This window comes from Cynocephalus volans, chromosome 10 (assembly GCF_027409185.1).
Source record: "Cynocephalus volans isolate mCynVol1 chromosome 10, mCynVol1.pri, whole genome shotgun sequence".
Classification (NCBI taxonomy): domain Eukaryota; kingdom Metazoa; phylum Chordata; class Mammalia; order Dermoptera; family Cynocephalidae; genus Cynocephalus; species Cynocephalus volans.
This window is the reverse complement of record NC_084469.1, coordinates 50,243,635-50,260,531: the sequence shown is the minus strand read 5'-3', so window position 1 is coordinate 50,260,531 and position 16,897 is coordinate 50,243,635. Positions and strand designations below refer to the sequence as shown.

At 42.3% G+C, this 16,897-nt stretch overlaps 1 protein-coding gene across 3 annotated transcripts in view; it reads right to left on the bottom strand.

Moving 5' to 3' along the window:
• LIG1 (DNA ligase 1) overlaps window positions 1-16,897 on the bottom strand; it is a 51,630-nt gene that overhangs the window by 27,505 nt on the left and 7,228 nt on the right. For 2 of the 3 annotated variants that reach the window (XM_063110404.1, XM_063110402.1), the window contains exons 2-9: window positions 14,437-14,515; window positions 12,254-12,343; window positions 9,242-9,377; window positions 6,353-6,479; window positions 3,375-3,470; window positions 1,552-1,650; window positions 786-905; window positions 490-565 (exon numbers count right to left, since the gene is read on the bottom strand). In XM_063110404.1, the coding sequence (XP_062966474.1) occupies window positions 490-565; window positions 786-905; window positions 1,552-1,650; window positions 3,375-3,470; window positions 6,353-6,479; window positions 9,242-9,377; window positions 12,254-12,343; window positions 14,437-14,453 (761 nt within the window). In that variant the 5' untranslated portion in view covers window positions 14,454-14,515. The remainder of the gene's footprint in view (window positions 1-489; window positions 566-785; window positions 906-1,551; window positions 1,651-3,374; window positions 3,471-6,352; window positions 6,480-9,241; window positions 9,378-12,253; window positions 12,344-14,436; window positions 14,516-16,897) is intronic. The other variant, XM_063110403.1, reaches the window with a different exon arrangement.

The following is a 16,897-nucleotide window of genomic DNA, read 5'->3' as shown; positions in this document are numbered from 1 at the left end:
AAGACTTCCTTGCTCACCCTATAGAAATCTGCAACCTCTCCCCTCCCACTCCTCCCTGTTGCCCTTCCTTGCTCTATTCTCTGCTAACAGCACTTATCACTATGTGATATATGACATATTTTGCAAATTTACTGTTCATGCCCTGTCTTCCTCTGTTAAAAAACAAGCTCTTATAAAGCAGGATTTTTGTTTGACTTGTTCTCTGCTGGATCTCCAGCACATAAAACTACTGCCTGACATACACGAGTATTTTGAAAAGTTTGTGGAAAAATAGAATTGAAAGATAATACGAATCTTTCCGTGAACTTCTGAAGTACTCTGGTATAACTGATCCTTAAATATTTATTGAGTGAATGAATGAATCTATGATTTACTAATGAGGAAAAAAATAAAAAAATGTTCAATTAAATAAACTGGGACTGGGGCTGTGGGAATGGAGAGAAGGGAACATGCCCAGAAGAAATTTCTCAGACCTGGACACTGACTCACCCTTTGATCTCCTCCTTTCTTAGAGCACCTGACCCCTCTTCTTTCACTTCCTTTTTGATTGCCGGCTTCCGGGGGGCTGGGAAGGAAGCCAGGAAAGTGTGGGTCTTTTCTCCTGATAACACCTCCCATCCTTTCTCCACCCAGCATGACCCCAGTGCTCGGGGAGACAGGTGACAAACTAGGAGAGATGAGTTAGACTCTCTAACTGGTGGGACAGCCACAGGGATTTGTGGCAGTCTTTGGAGAAAAACCCACCTGCCTCCTGCCTGCACACTAGGTGAGAAAGAGAAACTCACCGAAGAAACTGCTAAGCATCTTGGGAGTTCTGTGTAGAGGCTTAGTCTGGTCGTCTTCCTGTGGTTCCTGCTTCACGGCCACCTCAGGCTCTGAAATGCTTTCTGTTTGGGTCTCTGCTTCTAAAGTAAGAAAGGTCAGATGATGACGCAAATTGTTTTGACCCAGAGACTTTTTTTTTTTAACCCCAAGGTCATTTTGATCCTGTCGAAAAGATAACCATTTCTACCCTTTTCCTTTCTGCTGTGAATTGCAGACTTACAAACAGTGATAAAAAGAAATCTCGGCATGATTAAATGAAAATATTCTCACTTCTGCAGCTGCAGAAAATGAGATATAACTTTGCATCCCTAAAATTGTCCATGCAAGTGCTGTTTTTAACACAGGGGTCTCATGAACACCCAGATGACAGGGGTTGTTCTATGGCCTGTGAGAGTAATTTTAACCTCTAAAATCCCATAACTCAGCTTGGTTGTCTAACTTATAAAGTACCACTTGATTAATAACATTTAATTTGCATTTGTAATTTCTGAAAGCTATAAATACTTTGTTGGAGGATTACTGGCTCTTTCCTCTTTTCACACACGCATGGGGGAAAATAATAAAATAAAAACAATAACAATTATAAAACCTATTATTCTCTTAGATTTCACATTTAAACACTAAGTTTGAGAATCTATGCCTTATTTAAATTAACTGTCCTCCAAAGACACCTGAACCCAAAATCAGGGAAATGGGCTGGGGGGAAGGAGAGGATCAGAAACTCACTGGATATCTTGGGGGGCATTGGAGGCTGGTCCCCTTCTTCTGCTTCCTTCTTTTTTGCCACTTCAGGCTCTGTGGGGCTTTCTCTTGGGGTCTCTGCTTCTGACAACAGAAAAATCAGATAGCAAAAAATAACTTTGACCCCAAGGACATTTCAATTCCCAAGACATTCTGCCCTGTTAGTTCTTCCTTGTACCAATAAAAGATGTCTGTAAAGTGATGGGAGGTATTAGACCCTGCTGCTGGTCAACTCTGAGAAGGCAGGGACCTCAGAGGGAATCCAATCCCAACGTTCATTTGTGCAGCTGAGAAACACAAATGGTCAATCTTTTCTTATAAACTATTCTTTTAGAATGACTCACCCCAAAATAGAATTTGAAAGGGTTTTAAATGCATATGATAGCTCATTATGGACAATAATAAAATTTTTAAAAACTGACTGAAAAAAATCATACCTTTAAGGTAACAAGGTGACAATAACTGTAAAAACTTGGGAAAAATCTGCCTTAGTAGAAAGAAGCTACCCCTTAAGCTTCCCCAGACACTGACAATGGCTAAAACTGCACAATTTACATTAAGATTTGTTGCTAAAAATTGCCAAAAGGAAATCAAATCTCAACCAAATTCAAATCTGGGAGCATTGAGTCTAACAAGGACCTTTTATTAAACACACAAAAACCTGACCCAGCCAGCCTCCAAAAAAACCAAACCAAACAAAAAACAACAACAAAAAAACTCGAACAATGGCAAAACTGCAATTTTAGTAAAATCTCATAAAGTTGCCAAATGATCAATGGATTGGAACTTTATGGCTGTGTGCCATGTGTGCACCAACATGCAAGAAACTCACAGGGGTACTGCAGGACATTTTACACTTTCAAAGGAAACTCAGCGACATCTGTTGGACACCGTATAAACTACTAGCTTGAGGAATTTTAATTTTCAGTATTAGATCATATTCTTTTTTTTTGACCGGTAAGGGGATCGTAACCCTTGGCTTGGTTTTGCCCGCACCATGCTTAGCCAGTGAGCGCACTGGCCATCCCTATATAGGATCTGAACCTGCGGCCTCAGTGCTGGGGCTGCTGCGCTCCCAGTGCCGCACTCTCGGTCGGCCCTAGTATTAGATCATATTCTTTGCAATGATGCTGTATTGCTGCAAAGTTGGGTTTTCACTGGTTGCTATTATAAATATCAAGTACTATGCAAAAATCAACATGAGATAGGAAATGAGAGTGGTGGCAGTTCTCAACGGAATTCCATAGTTTAAGATGTTGTGCAATACATGAGGCACATCCCATTAGGAAGTAATTGTGGTTATTTAAGAACAAAATACAAATATTAGTTTTTCTTTAAATATGTGTATTACTTAATAGTTGTCTGAACATAACTACATAATAAATAGAAACTGTTAAGGTATTTGCCTAGGGGTGCCATAAAAAAAATTACTAAGACACTAAGGGTGCTGTGAACCAAGAAAGTTTGGAAACCTCTGCTTTAGGGTAAAATTTCCAAAGAAAAAGAAATCATTTGGAGAAAAATATTTTCCATAAAACAAATATGACAATAGAAGATAAAAATAGGAAATTGTGTATGAATTAATAGTGAATTAGGATGACCAAATAAACATGCCAAACAAATGTATTCCAAAGTGCTTTCATAACAAAAGTTCCTGTACTGATGTATGGAATTCTGACTGACATGTTTGGATTCTGGGACACAGGCATCACATCAGAGGGGTCCAAACGTCTTGTACTGTCAGGCCACCGACCTTACAAATCCCCCCACCACACACATACTCTACTCTCTCCCTTCTGGTCACTCACCTTCCTCCTCTTTCTTCCTCTTGGCTTCTCTGTCCTCATCCTCATTCTGCTCTTCCAGGACATCCTGAATTGTCCGTTTTGGGAGCTGCTTCCGAGCTGGGAAGGCAAAGGGCTCAGTGTGGCTGACCTCGCTGGCCTGTCTGCTCCCGCCCCAGTGAGATGGCTCTGGGCCCCATCCCTTCTCTGCCTGCCCACAGCCACTGCCCCAGTCCAGGCCTCTTCCTTCAAGCCCTCCTACCTCCTGGCTGTGTGACCATGAGCAGGTTACTTACTCTCCCTATGCCTAGCTCTCCCACATCGGCAGAAGGGAAAGAATCCTGAGTAAACAATGATGTGCTTGGCATAATAGCTGACTCTAGCAGGTGCTCTCAATGACCCACCTGCATCCCTCGGATCTTACTATCTCTGTGTGTTCCAGACTGCTTTTCTGGAACCTTGGAAGTGGCAGGTAACCAACAGGCCTTGGGAATAGCCATCACCCAATGACTGATGGGAGTTGGTATATACACACTCCAGCTCCCTTGCACCTTGGAGGAATAATTCTGAGGCACATTTGTGTTGCTTCCTGGGCATCACCATAGAATTAAGCTCCAGCTCCCACTGCAGCAGCTGATCTAATAACATACCCTGTGTTGGCTGCCTCTCTTTCTCTGAATCACTGTCTGTACTCCATGCACCTCCCAAAGAAACAACTTGCACTTGAATCCTTGTTTCAGAGTTTCAGAGCCTGCTTCTAAAGGACTCCAAACTGAGATAGATACTAACACATGATAAAGAACTCACTAAAAATCATAAGCACTTTCATCATTCTCTCTCATCTGGACTATTGTACCACCTCTTCCCTGTTCTCCTAGCCCCCAGTGGCTCCTTCACATGGTCCCCAAAGGACCTTCCATCAGCCATGGCTGGCACTGTTCTTCTCTGCTCAAAACCCTTCCATGACTCCCCATTCTCCACTTTGTCCAGGATAAAGTTTGTTTTTTGGCTGGCTGGTACAGGGATCTGAATCCTTGACCTCAGTGTTATAACACCATGCTCTAACCAACTGAGCTAACTGGCCAGCCACGGAATACAGTCTTTTGATATCCACCTAATCCCTCTCCACCTGACCTTCTATATCTTCCCACACTACATAACTCACTTTCTTTGTCAGTACTGCTAAACTGGTGTTCTCAAACACCTCCAGGCCTTTGTGCATACTGTTCAGCAGCCCTTTAGGACACAGCTCAGTCTCACTTCCTCTGAAAAGAATTCCCTGACACACCCCTAGGGCCAATCTTAGTGTCTGCCCTGAGGCACTCTATTATTCATTATGAACTCCTCTCACACAGGGCTGACTCTCCCTCTTCCAGCTCACAGACCTTCCGTGGCTCCCCAGCACAAAGCCCAGGCTCCTCAGCCAGGCATACAAGGCCCTTTGGGATCCGGTCCTCCTCTCTTCTCTAGCTCATCTCTGACCATGCCCTATTCTCAAACTCCCCCTGCTCCCCAAATCACATTTATTCTCTAGAAACTCTGATGTGTGTGAGAGTCCCCAAACATGCATGCTGTTCCAACCTTGAGGCCTTTGCATGTGCTTTTCTAGTCTGGTACACTCTCCATCTGCCCTTTCTCAACTTGGCCAACCCTAACCCATCTTTTTAGACTCAGCTCAGACATCACCTCATCTGGGCTGGCTGACCTCTGAGCTCTCAGAGTGCCCTATGCTAGAAGCACCATCCAAAGGAAATATTCAGTGAGCTACATATATAATCTTAAACGTTCTAGTAGCCATGTTAAAAAAAAAAGTGAACTTAGTTTTAATAAAGTATTTTGCTTAACTCACTATATTCAAAATATGATTCCAACATGTTTTCAATATTAAAAACATTTTTTCATGCTAAGTCTTCAAAATCCCATGCATGCACTGACTGTACATCTGTTTGGACAAAAGATTTCGATCAGAAATACTTAATCCGTATTTCGGTTTTGTAAAATCTACTGCTGAAAAAGTAGATTCACATATCCAAGTTGTTCTAAAAATACTGGAAAATCCCCACTAACTGAATCAAATAACAGCTTTCAAATGTGAATTCAATTAAAATGATATAACATTAAAAATGCAGCCCCTCAGTCATGCTTGCCAAGTTTCAAGTCTCAGCAGGCCATACTAGAGAGTGCAGGCTCACACCACCCTGCAATATATATGGGTCTCTCGCCCTGTCCTTCCCCCTCATACCAAACGTTCCCAGTTCCCTTTGGGACAAAGGCATTGCTCCTCAGGCTGGCTTTCCAGAGCCTTCTCCAGTCTCATCACTCATTGTCACCAATCCTGTGCTCTAGGTGCCAGCTCACCAAACTGTTAACAGCCCCCAAGGGCCTTCTTAACTCATACTGCCCCCCTGCCTAGAATATTCTCTTCTCTCCTCCTTTCTCTGCTGGCTCTCCTTTGTCCTTCGGGGCTCAGCTTGGTTAACCTCTCTTCTAGAAGTCTCCCTCGAGGTTTTGGTAATGGGCCATAATAATCAACCACATTGTATATGGACAAAATAAAATTAAGAAAATAAATAAATAAATAAAAATAAATATTGCTATTATTATTAAAAAAAAAAAAAAAATAGAAGTCTCCCTCGAGCCATGGACCCACTCATATTCCCACCTATGAGCTGTCACAATGACCAACACTTACTGAGTGTTGAGACCAACATTGCTGACTGTGAGACGGGTCCAGTTCTAAGCACTTTCCACATATTACCTTTTAACTCTCCTGTTATCTTTGTGTGGTAGGTACTGTAATTATCATAAACTCTGTTTTACAGATAAAGCAATTTAAGCTCAGAGAAGATAAGTCATTTGCCCAAGGTCACACAGCCAGTGGATGGTGGAGCTGTGCTCTTAACCACTAATGCTAAGATCAGAGCTGTCCTAAGGATGGTCACCTGGGACGGAAAACTAAGTGGAGAGAAAGACAAAAAGGGCAGGGAACCAAGTGCTCTTACCTGTGCGACGCTTTGGGATCCCTGATGGGGAGATGTCCATGGGAGAGGTATCTGAGAGGGAAGGGCTGTTTTCAGGAGATGTGGTAGGACTGGGAGGTGACACTTTGGGGTAGTCTGGGGCAGGCATCTGGAAGAGGAAAGAAAGAACAATTCTAGAGTGAGGGGAGGAAGGAGGGACCATATTTCCCAAATAGTTGAGAGTACACTGGACTCTAAACCTCTCAGTGTGCCTATCCTCCTTCCTGCACCCATGGTCCCAGCCCCAACTCTGGTCTTGTCCTCTCCTACCTGGGCCATTACACCACTCTCCATCTTAGATTCATGGACCCAGATTCTCCCATCATGAATCCCAATAATTCTCTTCTCTAAAGTAAAACAATCTTTGATTTTTAGGTAGATATATGATGGCCCAACTAAAGACTACATATCCCAGCCCTTTTGCAGCTAGGTGTGGCCATGAGCCTAAGGGCTATACTTCCCAGCCTCCCTTGCAGCTAGGTGTGCTCATGAGCCTCAGTTCTACACAATGGGATGTAAGAGTAAATGATGTACATTTCCCTTGGTTTGAATAACTTCCACTCAAAATCAAGTAGAGTGCTCTTCTCTTCCTGCTGGCTGAATAGAGACATTAACTTTGACAAGGGCATCTTAGGAATAGCAAACAACTGTACAGAAGATGTCTAGGTCTCTGACTGTGAGACTACACCATGAATCCTGGGCTTTTGGGCTCCTCTGAGAGAAAAATAAATTTCTATCTCACATAAGCCACTGTTATTTGTGTCTTGGTTTCAACTACTGACTTGTCTCCTTACAGGGCCCTGTGCCAGTTATTATGTGTCTGCCTTTCAGCTCCAAGTCTACCACTCTCCACTCTCGTGATGCCAGGACTGAGACTCAGCAACCCCGTTTTTTGCTCTGGCAGTCAGCTCTGTGTCAGGAAGTGCAAAAGCAGAGGTACCAGAGGGGACTGCATGACTGGAGGCAGAGCAGGCTTTTCTGGGGCAGCTGCTGGATCCAACTGATAGTTTTCCCAACACTTGCACGTCCCGCCATGTGATACCCTGTTCTAATCACTAGTGTGGTTTCTGTCTCCTACTTGAACCGTGAAGGATACAAGTCTCAAAGGGATATTCTGAATGCCGTCAAGGACCAAAGCTACCTCTGCCTCTCTTCTGCTCAAAACCATTCCATGGCTCCCTACCTAGCAGTCTCAGGGCAAAGTCCAAGCTCCTAAAGGTATCAATAGCTGATATAGTTTGGATATGTTTCTCCCCACAAAGTTCATGTTGAAATCTTATCCTCAATGTGGCAATGTTGGGAGGTGTTTGGGTCATGGCGGATCCCTCATGAACAGATTAATGCCCTTCCTGGGGTGAGGTGTGAGTGAGCTCTTGCAGGAATGGATTAGTTCCCATGACAGCTGGTTGTTAAAAGGAGCCTGACGCCTCCCTCCAACTCTTGCTTCTTCTCGTCATGTGATGTCCTCGCACCCACCAGCTGCCCTGCTGCTTTCTGCCATGAATAGAAGCAGCCTGAGGCCTGAGTCAGATGTGGCTGTCCCAGAATTGTTGAGTCAAATAAACCTGTTTTTTTAAGTTAAATTATACAGTCTCAAGTGTTCTGTTATAGCAACATAAAAATGAACTAATACAATGACCTAATTCCCAGAACTGGTAAATATGTAAGGCTTCATGGCCAAGGGCAAGTAAGGCTGCTAATCAGCCAACATTAAGGTTGGGTGAGTATCCTGGATTATCCACGTGGGTCCAATGCAATCACAAAGTCCTTAAAAGTGGAAGAAGGAGGCAGAAAAAGAGAATCAGAGTAAGATGTGACCACAGAAGAAAGACAAAGAAGCAATGTTGCTAGCTTTGAAAATGGAGAAAAGGGGGTCTCTAGAAGCTGGAAAAGGTAAGGAAATGGATTTTCCCCTAGAGCCTCCAGAAACAAATGCAACCCTGCTGACACCCTGATTTTAGCTTGGTGAGACCCATTTCAGACTCCTGATCCCCAGAAGTGTAAGATAAAAAAGTTGTTTTAAGTCACTATGTTTGTGGAAAACTCTTACAAAAGCAAATGGGAAACTAATACGGGTGGTCAGAAAAGTTTCACTGGGAAGGTAATATTTGAGCAAGGCCCTGAGGAAAGTGAAGGATGATCAAGCCATGTGTGTATCTGGGAAAGAGTTTAGGCAGAGAAAGGAACAAGAGGCCCGGAGGCAGCAGCCCACTTGGTAGGAGTGAGAAGCTGGGTGGAGTGAGCCAAGGAAGAGTTGTAGCTGTGGTGGAAGATGTGATGGGCAGAGGAAGAGAGGCAGATCATGAGGGGCTAGTAGGTCTCCAGGAGGACCGTCTTTGGCCTGAGTTGACAACACCAAAGGGTTTGGGCAGGGAAATGATAAGACCCAACTTCACCACTGATTGACTGGGATACACTGCACCTGGGAAGTTACCCCTAAAGCAATGAACAAGCATTAAATGACTTTTAGACAGGGGAAGGAAGTGATCTGACGTATTTGGAGATGAAAAGTGCCCAACACAGGAGACTGCATATATTTTTGAAACTTTATTTTCTATCAGGCACTATTCTCAGATCTGTATGTGATTTGACTCATTTAATCTTCATAGCCACCCTGTGAAGGTGCTACCAGGAACTGCATATTACAGGTTAGGCAACCAAGGCATAATGAGGTCAGGGAGACTTCCTGAGGTCCTAGGGCAGGGGCAGAGTTAGGACCAGGCTGTCTGCCCTGGCACACAACCACTAAACTTGTCCATCTCCTGGGGAACGTCTCCAGAATTCTCCTGAGCAGCTGCTGCACTCAGTTCCAAAGGCTAATGGGAATTATGGTGTCTTCTGATAAAAATGGGCAGACCAATGAGGACCTACCTGGCCTTTGGTGGGAGTTAGGGCTTCATCCTCCTCCTCCCCTTCACTGCTTAGGACCCGGGACGCCTTCCTCCCTGGTCTCTTCACTGGAGAGTCACTCTCGGGCACCACTCCATTCTGCTCCTTCAGTGCCACCCTGAAAGGAGGTGAAGTGGGGGTATGGGAGGGGAAAAGGGGATTGCTATAGCAGAGTGAGGGCACTGCCCCCGAACACACCAGGGTCTTCACTACGTTTCGTTCCCTTCCTTTCCTTTCAAGCATCCAATGAACATTTTCTAGGCATCTCCTTGGCATATACTGTATCACCCATCCATCTATCCATCAATCTATCACGTCTCTGGAGGCCTCCTGAGTGCCTACCCCATGACAGATGATGCTGAGGAGCAGATGGGGTCCCCATCTAGGGCAGAGACTGGTCTCCAACATCCATTTGGAGACCTTTCTTTCTTTCAGTCATTACAAACCTGAGTTTTAGCTAGGTGCATGACAACCAGGAACTACACCTCCCAGCCTACCCTGCAGCTAGATATGGCCACATGATGAGTTCTAACCAATAGGATATAAGCAGTACGAGGCTGTGCACTTTACTACTTACTGCTAGCCCTCCATGTTATCTTACCCTGGAACTCAGACTTGCTCACTTGCTTTGACAACACAGATGAGGGAATCTGGGTCCTGGGACAACCTAATGGTACACAGCCACCTACCTGCCCAATATTGTCTCAATAGCTTTATAATCTCAATAAAGAAAAAGGCAACTTTTACTTTAACTAAGTCACTATGACTTTGGTTACTAATTTTTTTTTTTTTTTGGCCTGGCCAGTATGGGGATCCAAACCCTTGACCTTAGTGTGACAACATAGTGTTCTAACCAACTAAGCTAACCTGCCAGCCAACTTTGGTTACTGTTAAAGCAGCCTAACTACTTCTCTGACACTGGTTCTGAGGAGCTTCCAGTCTGGTGAGAGACACAGACACAACCCATCATAATGCAGTGTGATATGCAGACTGATGGAGGTTGCTTAGGCACTGAGAACACAATGCCTGCAGGTTTCTGCAGTCACAGAGCTCAGTCTGGATGAAATGACCAAGGAGTATGCCAACACACTGTCTGGCAAAGGGACCAACGAGTACGCCAACAAATCCCTATTCAGGTCAGTGATGATGCACCCATTTTATGGAACATCATCACAAAGAATGAAGTAGATTTGTAAGAAGCATCATGAAAAGGGCTTTAAGATTTTTTGGTGGAAAAAAATCGGTTGTCAACTTTATGAGAAAAGTGGCTGTATATTTTGTTCACTACTAAACCCAGAGTGTCTAGAACAGTGCCTAGCACATGAATATATTCAGTAGATATTTGCTGAATAAGTGAATATGTACAGTAAAATTCCACGAATATAAAAAATATGTTTACTTATATATACAAGCAATTTACATATATAATAGTCCCACTTTTACTATTTAAAATTAAAGGTATTTGTTATTAAGTATCTATTATACGTCAGGCTATTTGAGATATAATACTGACTGAAATGACAGTCCCTGCTATCAAATATGGGGAATACTTATTTGTTCAACAAATATTTATTGAGCACCTACTGTTTGCCAATAACTGTGTTAGATGCATATAGACTTATATGTATAGAAAAAAGATTCAAAAGGGTATACCACAAACTGGTAAAAGTAGTTCCTTCGGGGAGTAAATATTGGAGGGTTTTTTTAATTTACTTTACCCATTTCTCTGAGTTGAATAAGTATTTTTACTTTACCCATTTCTCTGAGTTGATGTATTTACAATTACCAAGTATAATTCCACATATGAACATCTATGGTAGACAAACAAAAATATCTGCACACATGCCCAAGGATACACATACAGACTATTCACTGCAGCATAGACTATTACAACTACAAATTGGAAACAACCTAATATCCATCAATAGGGAAATGCAAAACAATTTCTACAGTAAATCCACAAAATGAAATACAAGGAAGGTAGAAGAAATAAAATAGTCCTGTGCTTATGAATGAAAAAAATTTCTAAGTCATAATGTTAACCAAAGAAAGCAAGATGATGAACACCACAAACAGTATAATCTATTTTTAAAAAATTAAATGAACCACAGAAAATAAAACTACATAAAATGCTCACGTAAGGGCTGGCACATGGCTCACTTGGGAGAGTGTAGTGCTGATAACACCAAGGCCACGGGTTCAGATCCCTATATAGGGATGGCCAGTTAGCTCACTTGGGAGAGCGTGGTACTGACAACACCAAGTCAAGGGTTAAGATCCCCTTACCGGTCATCTTTTAAAAGAAAAAAAAGTTCATGGAAAGACTTATATTATCTTTTAATTCTATTTTTTCTAGGAACTTTTTGAAGAACCCTTCTATAGCAATGTATACACTAAAGGAACAGATGTGGAAATCAAGAATGTTGAAAAAAATTATTACTTGATTCTTACCACTTACTGAGTGCCTTTTATGAACCAGGCACAGTTCTACAAGTTGTACATGTGTTTACTGAAAACTGGGGCACAGGAAGTGAAGTTACTTGCTCAGGATCCCAATTTAGAGATGTGAACTAAAGCTAGTGTGAGTCCATGTTCTGGCAAGATAATTGGTCAAGGGGTGATTATATGACCCAAGTCAGGCCAAGCAGGGTTTTCCCTGAAAGTCTGTGATGTGGATGCTGGAAGAAAGAACATTGCTCACTTCTATTTAGACGAGACGGCATCAAGGTGTGGCCAGTGACCAGCTTCTCTGCCTCATGGAGAAAGTCTCTTCTAGAATGAAGCCAATATGTGGAAACAGAGCCCTGAAGACAACTCTGAGGCCCTGGATCCAGCTGTGCCTGAAATTGGACCTGCCTTTGAATTCCAGCTATCTGAGTAAAAAAATTACTTTTGGGACCCAAGACATTTTGAAACAGGTTTGTAACACTTGCAACCAAGAGAATCCTGACTGCTAAAGGAATAAATTCACTATGTCCTGGCCCCATTACATACTTTGGAAGGGGCTCCGTCTCTCTGCTGCTGTTGGATGTCTCCTTCTCAGGTTTCCTTGCTTTACCCTCTTTCTTGGGGTGGAAAAATGACCTGAAGGAGCATAAGAGGGGGAAAAAAAAGGGAATGATAACAGCACCAATACCTCTCTTATCCATACCATACCCTACAGCTTCCAATGCCCTTTCCCATCCCAACACATGACAGATGATTTCAAACAATCCTTTTGACCAAAAAGGAAACTGAGGCTCATACAGGGGAGGCAACATTCTGCTTATTTTTCTGCCTTGACTCACCTGAGAGATATGACACACCACAATTTTCATTCAACAAGTATTAACTAAACACTTATGTGCCAGAGCCTAGATATTTGGCAATAACCCAGACACATAAACTCCTTGCCCTCAAGGAGCTGACACTCTATGGGAGGAGACAAATATTGAGCAAGTAACTAAATATAAAATGTCAGGAGGCATTAAGTGCTCTGAAAAATATAAATAAAGCAAGGTACCTTCCAACTAACTTGAGATTGCCTAGACTGAGTGGCTTGCTTCTAAAGAACAGAGTACTGTGAGGGAAAAATAGGAACTTTACAGTGGAGAGGCCTGGCCAACACTTCCCTAACCAAGTGATTGAGGTTAGCATTGCAGTGATGTCATGGGAATGTCATGTGCCCCTGACACAAGGTGACAGCTTTTGGTGGTATCTTTCCAAAAACCCATAACTCTAGTCTAATTATGAGAACAACATTGCACATACCAAAATCAGGGGACATTCTACAGGATAGTTGGCCAGTACTCCTCACAACTGACATGGTCATAAACAATAAGGAAAGTCTGAGAAACTGTCACCCAGAAGAGACTGAGGAGATGTTAAAGGTAAATGCAATGTGTACCCTGAACTGGCTCCTGGAATAGAAAAAGATATTAACAGAAAAAGTGGCAAAATCCGAACAATAAAGTGTGAAGTTCAGTTAATAGTAATGTACTGATGTTGGTTTCCTAGTTGTAACAAATGGACCACAACAATGTAAGATGTCAACAGTGCAAACTTGGTGAGGGGTATATAGGAACTCTGTACTATCATCACAACTTTTCTGTACATCTAAAATCATTCTAAAATGAAGAGATTATTTAATCTTAAAAAAAAGAAAATAAAGCAAAGCAAGAGACAGAAAGCAGTCAAGGGTACTATCAGCCCAGGATACAACATCCCCAGATTTCTTGTCACATGAGAACAACACACCCCATGATTGGCATAAGCCACTATCTCTCAAGTTTCAGTGGTGAATGTCCAGGTCTGGTCTGTGTAGCGTCCATTCCCTCCTTCTGGTAACTGCCCCTCCGTTTTCCTCTTGGGATGCCTCTTCCCCCTGGATTCTCTTAGTACGTATGATTTCAGTGGACCAGCCCTTTTATCTGTGACCAGGGGTAGACAGATAGATGACCAAGGCCTGCCCAACCACAGAACTGCATCCCTGTGGCAACAGTGGCTGGGTCAGGGATAGGCATGTGGCGCAAGATGGACCAATGAAGCTTGACTCTAGATACTGCTGGGACAGAAACACCCTTTTTCCACTGGGACTGTTAACAGGGGGAAAGCCTGCCTGAGAGTGATGACATCGAAGAAACAATAGAGAGAGACAGATTCCCAGTGACAAAGTTTTGGCAACTGGATCCAACCAAGCCTGAGGCCATTTACTCCAAAAGGTTTTAAATATATAAGCCAAGTAATTCCCTTTCTTTTTTCTCCCCAAAGCCAGCTTGCATTAGTATGGAGTCTCTTAACTACTACTGATGTTTTAGACTGAATCATTCTTTGTTGTGGGGGGCTATCCTGTGCATTGAAGAATGCTTAGCAGCATGCCCGGTCTTTATCCACTAGATGCCAATGGCAAATCCATTCTCCTAAGTTCTCAAACCAGACATTGCCAGATGTTCCCTGGGGAGCAAAACCACGGCTGAATAAAAACTACTGGGCTAAGGTTTCTGTCCCTTGCATTAAAAAGTTTTGTTTAATATATTACCCGTCTTCCATATACCACTCCCCATTTTCCATACTACTCAACTTCTAGAAATTCCAACTTGAAGTCTAACTTGAGTTCTTCTAAGAAATGGCATAGATTTAGAGAAAGAAGCAGAGGACTTGGAGAGTATAAGACTGAGGGGGTACAGCAGGGCCCTTACATGATACTTCGCTGCATGATGGTGTTAGAATTCTCCCTCCTGTTCTGTTCTTTTCCTTTTCTTCTCTCGTCAGCTATTTCTGAAAAAGAAACCCAAAAACTTGTTGAGGATACTGGTTGTCCAGAAATCAAAGCACATAAAATCCCTTCTTTTGGAAAAAAAAAAAAAGAAACGGAAAAAAAATCAGAAACATGAGTTTTTCCTTCAAGAAGAAACTCCTGTTTTAATGAATCAAAATGATTTGCTAGTGAGATTTATTAGTAAAGAATAAAAGTTCCAAATCAGAGAAAAAGCTAAGATGCCTCCTTTAACATACAGAGCCTGCTTTTCATCTAATATGAAGAACACACTTAAGACCTTAAGCTGAATTTTTTTTTTTGAGTTAAGTTTTAAGGTTAGTAGAAAATTGTTTTTAGGTGTTTACATAATGTCCTAAAATGACTGTGCAACATGGCAGTTCATATTATACCTGGGGGTCTACATAAGTTAGCTGTTGAGCAATTTCCAAGGTATGTTAACTGAAATAAAGGGCAGAACATCATGTAGAGCGAGCTACTGCACTGTGTGAAAAAGAATATAAACGTCTGCTTGTTTATACAGAGAACATCTTTGTTGGGAGACAAAAAAACTGGTGATGCTGTCAACTTGGGAGGTACAGACACAAGAGACTTTTACCGTGTACCCTTTTGTATGCAGAACTATCTGAATAATTACATATTAAAATATAATTTTTAAAATTTAATATTAAAAAAAATTAATCCATTACTTAATGAAACCAATAGTAGTCACTAGGGTTTCTACAGTTTAGAGCAACCCTGGGGTCCACCGAACATTCGCACTACTCCCCAGAAGTCCAAGAATAGAATTCAAGACATCTAAGAAATTTGATGGGAAAAAAGGAGGTAAGTTTATTTTTGCAAACTTCTAACTGGAACCGAGCCTTTCTTTCTATTATAAGTACTGGAAATATAACAAGGAAGTACTAGCAGGACCTCTGGGTGGACTGCTGGAATCTTCTTTGATCCCTGGATCCTCTTTGCCCGCACCACGTGGCCTCAGTGTGCATTCCTTTCCCACAGCCTTGGCCAACACAGTGCTGGCAGCAGACTCAATCTTGGAGTCAGAAAACTCAATAATTTCCTAACAGGGTTCCTCAGGGCCATTTGGGGAGCAGGAAGTAAGCCAAGCTTAAACCAGAGCAGTTCACAAAGAAAGCCGGTTGGGACTTAGGGACCAAAATCCTGAGGGCAAAGGAGAGAAGGGAATACGGACGATCATGATCACTACTATCTGAGTGCTTACTTGCTAGGCATTTTACATTCTCAGTTTTATCAAATCTCTGTAACAACCCTGTTACAGATAAGGAAACTGAGGCACAAAGAAATTAATGGGACTTGCTGCAAGTCAAGTACCTTCCACTCCATATGTGCCCATTCCACAGCTTACTGCAAGTGAAGCAGGGAGACTAACTCTAAGCTTGACAAACAAATCACATTCTCAAGGATCCTTAATTAGCCTTCAAGCCAGCCCTTCAAGAGAGGTGTGATCATCTCTACTTTACAGATGAAGGTATTGAGGACAGATGGATACAGCTGAAGCTCAAGCAAACCTTCAAATCCCGGTGTGGCTGGCTCCAAAGTCCTGCTTCTTTCTTTCTCTTTACCATGGAATGCAAGCCTTTTCAAGGTGGGTCTCTTAACTCTCCTTACTGCTGGGGGTGGGAGGCAAGCCAATTAATACCTCTGAAAGGCCACCTGGCACCTCTATCAGAAAGGCAACTCCACTTCGATGAATTTAGCTAGACACTCACAAGTGGACCAAGTGATAGGAGCACAAATCACTTGCTGCAGCACTATTTGTAATAACAAAAGACTGGAAACTGGTGGAATGTCCATCTATAGGGAACTGGTTCCCTAAATATTTATACAACCATACAGCGGAATACTGTGCATTAAAATTGAATGAATGATGGCTAAAGGGTATGTGGTTTCTTTTTGGGGTGAGAAAAGTGTTCTAAAATTGATTGTGGTAATGACTGTACAACTCAGTGAATATACTAAAAACCACTGAATTTTACAATTTAAATGTACAAATTATACAGTACAAATTATATCTCAATAAAGCTTTTACCTAAATAAGTGAGAAATATCAAATAAGGATGGAATACTACTCAGTGATAAAAAGAAATGAAGTACTGATACATGCAACAACTTGGATGGATCTCAAGGACAGTATGCCGAATGAAAAAAGCCAATCTCAAAGGGTTACATACTGAATGATCTGTTTACACAATCTTCTCCAAATGACAAAACTAGAGAGAAAGAACAGATTAGTGGTTGCCAGGAATTAGGGGAAGGGTGACTATAAAGGGGAAACACAAGGAGTTCCTTTGTGGAGAGGGAACTATTCTGTCCCAATTGTGATGGTGGTTGCATAAATCTATACAAGGGATCAAATTGCA